The sequence below is a fragment of the Quercus lobata genome, chromosome 9 (assembly GCF_001633185.2).
Source record: "Quercus lobata isolate SW786 chromosome 9, ValleyOak3.0 Primary Assembly, whole genome shotgun sequence".
In the NCBI taxonomy this organism is placed as follows: Eukaryota; Viridiplantae; Streptophyta; class Magnoliopsida; order Fagales; family Fagaceae; genus Quercus; species Quercus lobata.
In genome coordinates, this window is record NC_044912.1 from 49,502,431 (window position 1) to 49,512,387 (window position 9,957).

The 9,957-nt window shown below is 32.6% G+C and overlaps 1 protein-coding gene across 1 annotated transcript; it reads left to right on the forward strand.

The window, feature by feature from the left end:
• The first annotated feature begins 233 nt into the window (after positions 1-233).
• LOC115960306 (UV-B-induced protein At3g17800, chloroplastic-like) lies at positions 234-4,757 on the forward strand. Its single transcript, XM_031079125.1, has 2 exons — positions 234-748; positions 3,777-4,757. Exons 1-2 carry the CDS (start codon positions 369-371, stop codon positions 4,579-4,581), a joined length of 1,185 nt encoding a protein of 394 aa, XP_030934985.1. The 5' UTR covers positions 234-368; the 3' UTR covers positions 4,582-4,757.
• Positions 4,758-9,957: the final 5,200 nt, after the last annotated feature.

Sequence of the window (9,957 nt, forward strand, 5' to 3'; positions counted from 1 at the left end):
CTTTATTTACAATATTTTTAATAATTTTTTTAATTTTAATTAAATAAACTGTTTCTAAATGGATACAATAAAAACAAAAACTTGAAGCTCAAGAAAACTAATCAAGAAAAAAAAAAATTGTAAAAGTTACCATACTTTTTCCCAAAATTCGATTTTTGATATAATTAGAGATTTTGTTGTACTCTCTCTCCAATAAATATCCCCCCACACACACTCCAAGTCCGAGTGCAAAAAGGTACGAAAAAGAAGTCAAAAGTCCTTATCCATAAGCACTACCACATATATATATAAATCATTGAAAACTTCACATTCATCCCAAACCCAAATCCCAAAATCCCATTCTTATCATCCCCCCACCTTATCAGTTGATGGACCTTGCTACCACCACTCTCCCTTCTCGCTCACTTTACTTTTACTTCTCTCCCAAAACTACCCTCACCTTCCCCACCAAACCCTCCGTTGTTTCCCTCAAGCCCAGGGGCGTTTCCGTAATTGCCAGTGCCGGCGCTAGCCACCACTGCGAGTCTTCTAGCAGTAGCAATAGCAATAGCAATAGCAATAGCAGCCTGAACTCGCCGCTAGAGCAACGGTCACAGGCGGGGAAGTTTTTGAGCAGTGTGTTGCAGAATCACAGGCAGTTGTTCCACGTGGCTGTCACTGAAGAACTTAAGCTCTTGGCTGATGATCGAAACGCCGCCGTTTCCCGTATGCTCCTCAGCTCTCACTCTGACGAAGCCTCCCTTCACAGGTTTCTTACTTTTTTTTTCCTTTTTTTAAATTTTATAAAAAAGTATATATTTATAAAATTAAAAAAAAAAACTTTTGGTTATTTTAGCCTTAATTTTTAATATATATTAATAATTTTTTTTACACGAATCCATGTGGAGTTGGTGAATTTGTTGGCCTTTGACTTTAATTTATGAATTTTGTTTTATTTTTATATAATTTTCTTTGGTTCTTTTGTTGGGATTTTTTTTTTTAATTTTTATGTGGTTTAAATTTGAATCAGTCTTTAAAAAAGTTTGCATGAATTGAGTTTTTTGTCCCTAAATTTGAAGTTCATTTACGCTCTTAAATTATTGCAAATTTTATACTCGGTCAGTTTTGGAATCGCTTATTAAAAAAGAAAAAAAAGAAAAGAAAAAAAAGAAGGGGGTAAAAGCCGACTTTTGGAGCAATGGAACACTTAACAGTGCAACGGAACCCATTTTAGGAGAAAAATAAGCTAATAATAAAATAACTTAACTTTTTCCTAAATGGGTTTGGCTTAGGTCTAGTACACATGTCCAATTTTAGACCCATATCATTATCTGACTGGGTCCACGGCCCCTGGACCCAAACTGCTCCTTTCTCTACTCCCAAAAAATATCTAAAGAACCTCTTTTTAAAATAAGTAGGGATCAAAACAATATTTTAGCCAATTTGAAATGCAAAGAAAAGGAAACTTGCAAAATTGTGACACTAGTCTTCCATAAGATTTATTGTCTTATGTTGCTCTCACATTGGTGTGGACCAACAAACATGGGATCCGTCCCTATGTGAGAGGCGTTTTTATGCAATTATTGTACAAGATAATGTCCCGTTACAAATTTGGTTGGGCCAATGAGCTCTAACTCAAATGCCCACAAGAATGGATGGAAGATAAGGTCATGGGTTCAAACCGACCGGTTATTTTTGCAGTTTACAATTAAAATAAGAAATGTCTATATCAATTGTCATGTGCTCATGTAATGACATCTCTGTTACATCAAGATGCAGGCCGTTATATTGAGACATATATATAAGATTAGATGTTCTAGTTTGACATGACCTGGTACCTAAATAAATTTTGTCCTGGGCATGGGAAACTGCTAATTAAAAGAAAGATTTGGTTTGGACACTCATTGAATAGAACAATTAATTTTCTTAATTTGTGTTTTGCCAGAGGTGGTCCTTTTTTTAAAGGAGATATTATGTCTGTATGAAAGATTATGAGAGTCTTGTACTAGTGACATTATAATTGAAGCTCTAACTTAACTTCATAACCTATAGAGACAATTTTAACTTTGTCGTAACTAATAAGGTTGATTGGAGAAATGCATGACCTATTCTGGATTCTTAAGGTTTGTTTCCTTTCTTACCATTGATTATGCTTGTGAATTCTAGTGAATTAGGATTTGCTCAACTCTATGATAGGTTCCATTTTGTAGATCATGTGTGATAACATCAGTTTGTTTTGATAATTCGATCCATATGATTTCATTCAAATCTTGTGGGTGGTAAAATTTTATGAGTGTGGAATTGAATCAGATGGTTGGATTTGTGAACCAAGTTGTTGTTGGATCATGAAATGGTCTTTCTGATCCCCCTTTCAAGTGAAGATAAGATCTATTAACAGCTTAGTGTGGAACCTAACTTGAGCACCTAAGAGTATTTTACAGGATTTGAAGCCATTCATGATGAATTCAGTTGCAATTGGCTTACATTTTTGTTATTTGAAAGATTATGTAATGAAGGACTGCAATTCAATGCTTTATTACTACTTTGGGTGTCCTGTAAATTGAGAGAAATAATTTGAAACTTCTCGTGCTATATAAAGTTTACTAACTTTATGGGCATGCTAGCTAGAAATTTTAATCTGATGCACATTTGAACTTTCAGGCTTATGGAATTAATGAGAAGTGCCATCTGTTTGTAAATATAAATATTTTAGAGTATCTTGATGACAGCTTAAGCTTAAGCTTTTAGGATAATCTGTAATTTAACAACCTTCTTAGTTTCTGCTATTCTAATACTCTAAATGATCGACACTGATTGCATGGGAGGTGATCATGTGTTGGCGAACTCACTGTAGGAGAGGTGTAGTGTCTATATCAATTAATTGTATAATAGTAGTCCATGGACTTATGATGGACCTGCTCAGTCACCTGGCTTCTATGGATGGAGACCAAGTATTCTACCCTGTGCCCCTCTTGAATGTGTATTACTTTCTGTCAGTTGAATGAGTTTAAAATGTATATATATATATGGCTAAGATGCAAGTTCAAAAATTTCCTGGATGTTGTAGAACCAATACTTGAGGTTAATATCAGCTCACTGGATCTAGGTGAATGTGTACCATATGTTGGACTTTAGGTGGCTGAAAAGTCTTGCAGTCTTGCTTTATTAGAGAACACCACAAAAAGTTGGGATCATATAGTTAATTTTCACTTTACTAATGTCTGACTCCTGACCATTTGCTGTGTTAGAATTTCAACCATTCAACATTTCAATATCATGTTCTTAAACTCTGAAAAACTATTGAGGATGTATTGATAACAAAAGAGAAATTTAAATCAAATGCTTGAAGCTCATTTGTAGTGTAGTATATCATATGCTGAGCCTTATAATGGTGAATTCCATTGCTTAAAAGGACAACATAATCCTTTATAACACAATAGTTAAATTAGTAGAGCACAGTGTTTGGTTCCTGTTGAAAATGTGTTTCATCCTCCTTTTCCATATGAATGGTTGGCTACGGAACACTTAGGTTCTACTTACACTGTTGAATGTGCTAGTTATAGCTAAAGTTGCTCACCAATGTAGAGGGTTTCTGCTAAGCAACACTTTTCACTACATTAAACAAACTAGCACTGATCTTCCATTGATGTTTGTGGACTGAAATAGCCATTTTTGGAACTTTTTTTTTTTTTTTTGGTATATATATTTATCAGAAGAAAAGTATTTTATCCTCTCTCTCTCTCTCTCTCTCTCTCTCTCTCTCTCTCTATTTGACCTGAAATATATCTGAATGCCAGGAGGATTGCACAACTAAAAGAGCATGAGTGCCAAATAGCTGTTCAAGATGTCATGTACCTGTCAATATTTTATAAATTTTCTGAAATCAAAGTTCCTTTGGTTCCAAGGCTTTCTAGATGCATTTATAATGGCAGACTAGAGATATGGCCTTCGAAGGACTGGGAGCTGGAGTCCATTCACAGCTTGGAGGTTTTGGATATGGTTAAGGAACATGTCACTGCTGTCACTGGCTTGAGAGCAGATTCTAGTGTCACAGAAAATTGGGCAATAACAAAGATCACACGGCTCACACTTGGCCAAGTATATGTGGCATCCATCTTGTATGGCTACTTTTTGAAGTCCGCCTTGTTGAGACACTGCTTGGAGCGAACCGTAGGTTTGGCAAACCAGGATCTTCATCTCAGTCACAAGACCTCCCTTCACTTCCAAGAGCTGTGTTCTTATGGATTGGAAACCCTTCTCTTTGGCCGTGTCAGTAACAGACAATCTGTGTCATGTAGTCAAGGGTCAAGTAACTCGGAAATGAAACTTGAACCATTGAAATGTTATGTGATGGGGTTTGATCCTGAGACATTGCAGAGATGTGCAAAACTTAAATCTAAGGAGGCTGTGAACTTGATTGAGAGTCATAGTAGTGCACTTTTTGGGGATGAGAAGACAGGTTTAATTGAGAATGATGAGGTGATCTTGACTTCATTTTCTAGTATGAAGAGGTTGGTTTTGGAGGCTGTTGCTTTTGGCTCATTCCTTTGGGACACAGAAGAATACATAGAAAATTTGTATAAACTCAAGGAGAATAATTAGTTGAAAGGGGAGGCTTATAAATAGCAAATTTGTGGCTTTTGAGTGCTTTTCTTTGTATATAGAGGTTCTGCCATCTGCTTTGCTCTGGTTTGCAAGTACTCGAACAATTTTCTGATGTATAGTGTACAATAATGTATAGTTTTGAATGGTAACTACTTTCTCTCTCATTTATGGTCGGTTTGGTTTGTGCGTCCATGTCTAGATTATTTGCGTTTTCAGCTCTTTTTTTTAAACCAGCACCTATTGCCCCATGAACAGTACTTTCAAGCATGAACAGTAATTTTTTATTGTTTTCAGTTTGCAGTTTTCAACAAAATAAGCGATATCTAAATGCATTCTTAATCATTTAAATTGGTAGTTGTTTCTAACATATAATGTCATGACTATTATTGTCTTCTTGGCTATTACTGTCAGAAAATTACCATATGTGGCTGCTCCAGACTTTTTTACTGTGAAAATTATCTGATGTGCCCGCATTATGAAGTGGGTTTAGGAGAGACTTTCTCATTATTGTAAATTGGCATTTTTATTGATGGTAGTCTCTTCAATTGGTGTATTAATAAGTTTGATCATGAATTATGGGGGCATGTCTATTTATGTTAGCCTTATGAAGTATGCTTGGGTAATGGCAATACGCTAGTATTGGTGTTTTCTCAGGAACAAAGCTTTCTTCTAAACATGTGAGAAACCACCTCTACTAAATCATATTATCAAGTTATCAGAATAAGTTATAGGACCATTAAAAAAGTCATTGATTAAAAGTATTCGTAGATACTCAATTCGAGAAACTCTCTTTTCAAACAATGTTGGAGGAAAAGTTTGATCTTTTGCAGATAGGTAAAGCTTCCGTTCAATGTTTTAGTGCACCAGACCCAAGCTAAACCCTTAGCCAATAGGTTTTACGTAAAGTGGTTGAAAGACGGGTTAGATTTAAGTGAGGCAAATTGAAGGTAAAACTCTCTCTCAAAATAATAATAATAATAATACAAAAGAAAGTATTGGACATTTTCTTTACCAATAGAAGATATAATGAAATAGTTCTGGCAAATCTAACAGCTAATTTTAAACCTTTGAGCATGTCCACAGTTCATTCGGATAAACCAAATGTCGCTCTTACATGAAACGAAGTGTTCAATTAGAATAAGCATAGTGCCAGCAAAAACAAAATTTAAGTAGTTGTCATATTGTTTGGATGCATATATTTGACCTAATTAATGGGACAAGTTTAGTTTCAACAATTAATAGAAGGTAATTTTTCGTCTTTTGGAATATAGTACCATAGATAATGCGTAGAAGTCCGTCATTCTAATTGGTTTTTTTTTTTTTTTTTGAAAAAATTATTATTCTCTCTCCAGCAAATAGTTAGATTATCCTTGTCCTAAGTGGATCATCCTTGGTTAAAGATTTAGATCAATTTCATATTTTTCCTATACTTTGAGATGATTTCAAATTAAACTCTAAATTTAAAATAAAATTATTTTTAAACCATGAGATTTTAGAATATTTTTAATTCACATTCTCAATGAGTCTTTATTAACTATAAGTAATTGAAAGTCACTAAAGCCAATTTAAATAAAATAAAAAATTCCAATTGAAACTATAATACATCTAATATATTTCATGGGGATTGTGAAATTATATAATAATATGGCATTTAGTTATGGTAATCTAAATTTCACAATAAAATTATAAATTATATAGGCGAACGTCAAAATCAAATGATATCATTTACTATATTAATAAAAGTTGTATCTTTCATGTTATGGTTGCAGCAAGTGGATTCCCTTTATTATATTACTCTCCTTTTCTTCTCTCCTTATGACATGTGATGCACATTAAAAAAATTAATATGATTGTTCAAAATGAAATTCTATTGGAAATAATAATAATAATAATAATAATAATAATAATAATAATAGTAATATTATTATTATTATTATTATTATTGAAATTCTATTAACAAGAATTTCAAGAAATTTTGAATTATTTTTATTATTTATTTTATATTATTTTAATAATCTTACACAATTTTTTTGTTTTAATGATAATAGTTGGGTGGTACACATTAGGCCTACACCACCTAGCTCAATGAAAGTATTACAAGTTGTATGATATAATTTGCCATATGACTTTTTGTGCACTGGTTTACTTACTTTAAGTGAAACTGTTTTTTCTCTCAAAAAAAAAAAAAAAAAAAAAAAAAAAGAAAAAAGAAGAAGTGAAACTCTTTTACCAATGTTTTAAAAATATTAAATTCTATATATATTTTTTAATATTTAAACTAAATTTCTAAAAGTTTCAAGATATTTAAAAAGAGTTTCATTATTTATTTTAAATTATTTTATAATATTGTTGATGGTTGTTTTTGCAAAGGATTTTCTACAACCCTAATTCCAAACGAGCCCAACCTCCTTGTGGGCCCAATTTACGTATTATATTATATTTATTCTTTTAAGCATGGTCCAAACCCTTGTGACATTATGGAAGTAACTCTTCTTGTATGTATAGTTAAAGTTTCAAACAAACCATTTCTAGGTCCTTAAAACAAGCTGACTTCTTAGAAGGCTTTTGATGCACCCTGCCACATAAAGCAACTCTCTTAGGGTCTGAATTAGTTGGCAATGTGTAGCCAATCAGCTTTGATTAATGAATTTCCTTATTTACGACTAAAGCAACTCCTCCCCTTACCTAACCTAAGGCAAATCTGAAACTTTTCCACTTGTTTAACAAAATGGGGTCAATAAGTTCGCTCCTTTTGCTAAGAGCAGTCCCTAAGGACATCCCAATGCTTCCTATAAAGCACATCTCATATTTAATACTACCAATTTTCGTTCTCCCCTTGAAACCTTAACTTCAAAACAAAAGCCTATCCAACAAGAAGGGAGTAGTAACATTTTGAGGTCTTGGGGTGAAAATAGTGACACACAAGAATCTTCTCTCTCTCCCTCACCACTAAGGTGGCAAAGTAAACTAAAACCTTTTTGCTTACCCAAACCCACCTAATTATTAGTTGAGTTAAATGGGTATCAACCCAATTAAGTCCAATGATTATTAGGTTTTAACTAAAAACCCGCTGGGGTCCATTTAACCCAAAAAATATATACTTAAATTCAACCCAGCTATTTCCATAAAAAAAAAAAAAAAAAACCCCAACAGTCCTATATCAACATCTGAAATCATTATTATACTCTCACACTTACACAACACTTAAATCGCTCTATAAAGTTAAAAAAGTTCATTACTAACACGAAAGAGAACCTCTTGAAATTTAGTTAAAAGATTTTTAAAAGTTTTTTTGTTTTCTCATCACTCTCTGAGATTTTTTTCCCCCCTCACTTTCTCTCCCTCCAAACAGGTTTCGAAAGCTTTTTAAATTTTTTTTTTACTCTTTTCACTTGCGAGAAATGGAGATGGCTATGGAAGATTTGCATTGCTCGCATGATCTTCTCCTTCTCTCCATGGCTCGCGCGGCGGTGATTGTCAATGGACGGAGCCCTCTGTTTCCGACGAATCCTATACAGAGTACACAACGAATAAGTAAAGCTGCTTAGGGTTTGTTAAACCTCTCTGGTTTTTTTTTTTTTTTTTTTACAAATTTGAAAGTGTGTTTTTCTTTTGGTTTTGTGTGTTTCTCTGTTTTGGACCTGAAATTCGTGGAATTGGGTTTGGTGGGATTTTTTTTTTAATTACAATTATACTAGTCCACAACAAATTAAAAATAAAATATATCACAATAGCTGTGGTGTGAACGTAAAATAAATAAATAAATAAATAAATTTATTAATAAAATATTAAATTGGACTGACCACAATTAAAAACAAAGACTCATGAAAATACAGTACACACCATAATTTCACAATAATTTTATAATATTTAGCAAATTATTATTAGTTCTTATTTGAAATTACTACTAACATCAGTTTTATTTTATTTTATTTTTATCTATTGTTAACAACTTGTTACATAATTTATTTTGGCTATTTTTGAAGATTTTAGAGTACTTTGGTCATTTTCACTTTAGTGGCATTTTTGTAATTTTGATAATTGGGTAATTGGGTGGGTTGGGATTTACCCATAATAATTGGATTAGGTTATATTTGAGTTAAAAGCAATTAGTTAAATGAGTTTTAATGGATAAATGAGTTTTATATACTCAACCCAATTATGACCACCCAAACCTCCCATTTGACACCCCTACTCACCACCTCTCTTAAATTCTTATTTTTGCTGTATGTGTAAAACTGTTTCAAACTTAATATAGCATTTTCTTCATCTTTTTGTTGTCTAGCACTTTGGACTTGTTCTTATGATGCACCACTAGCTAGCCTTTATTTACTAAATATTGGAATTTTGGGTTTGACTCTCCTCATTTCGTCACACTTTAAAGAACTTTAGCAGAATTTTGGGCTTGTTCTAGCATTTTCAGCACGTTTCTCAAATCGTCCCTAACAAATATATTATAATTTTTGGTTTTTGATAAAAATGTGGACTTACATGATGTGCATTAATGTAATTTAATTTAATTTTTTTTCTTTTATTAAATATTTTATATTCAATATTAATTATATTATTGAAATATTTTCTTTAGTTTACACATGAATCTTGATTAAATAATGCATCGCAACGATATAATGCTAATAAAAATTTCACACTCTTAACTTTGTTATGTTTTCATTTTTGTTTATATAATTTTAATTTTTTTCATTTCAATTCTTTAATTTATATATGTTTCTAATATAGCTCTTCCGCCTTCCATCTAGAATGTACTGTTAATGCCCACAAATAACATAGTACAAATTTTTTTTCCCTATAATAAGTGTTTAAAAATTTAAAAATTACTATTAAAAACATCAATAAGAACTCTCTCTCTCTCTCTCTCTGCGCTACTGCTTCATGTCTTTTCTCTCTCTATGTTGTTTCATATTAGTGGCTGGTGTCATGCCCCAAATTGTGGATTGGATTGGACAAGTGTGTTTGTGTCCCACACTAGGTTCCATGTTGAGTATATCTTAAATGGGGTTAATGTTTCCTTGGGTTTTTACAAATAGTATCAAAGCCAACCTAATAACACCATATGGCTCAAAGACACTAAAGCACAATGTGGATAGAGATAAGGATGTTAGGAATTTAAGTGGGTAAGATTGTGATATCGCACAATGTAAATTGATTTGGATAAGAGTGTATAGTGTGTGCTGGTGCTAGGTTCATTTTGATTGTTTACTAAACCAAACTAGGCTATATAACTTACTAAGAAGAGCTCTAATTATAACTTAATTAGTTCTTTTGGAATATAATGCAAATATGGCTTACATTTCACCGGGTCATTAAGGCTTAGCTTGCCGATTTGGCATGTGCATCTATCATGATCTCAGTTGT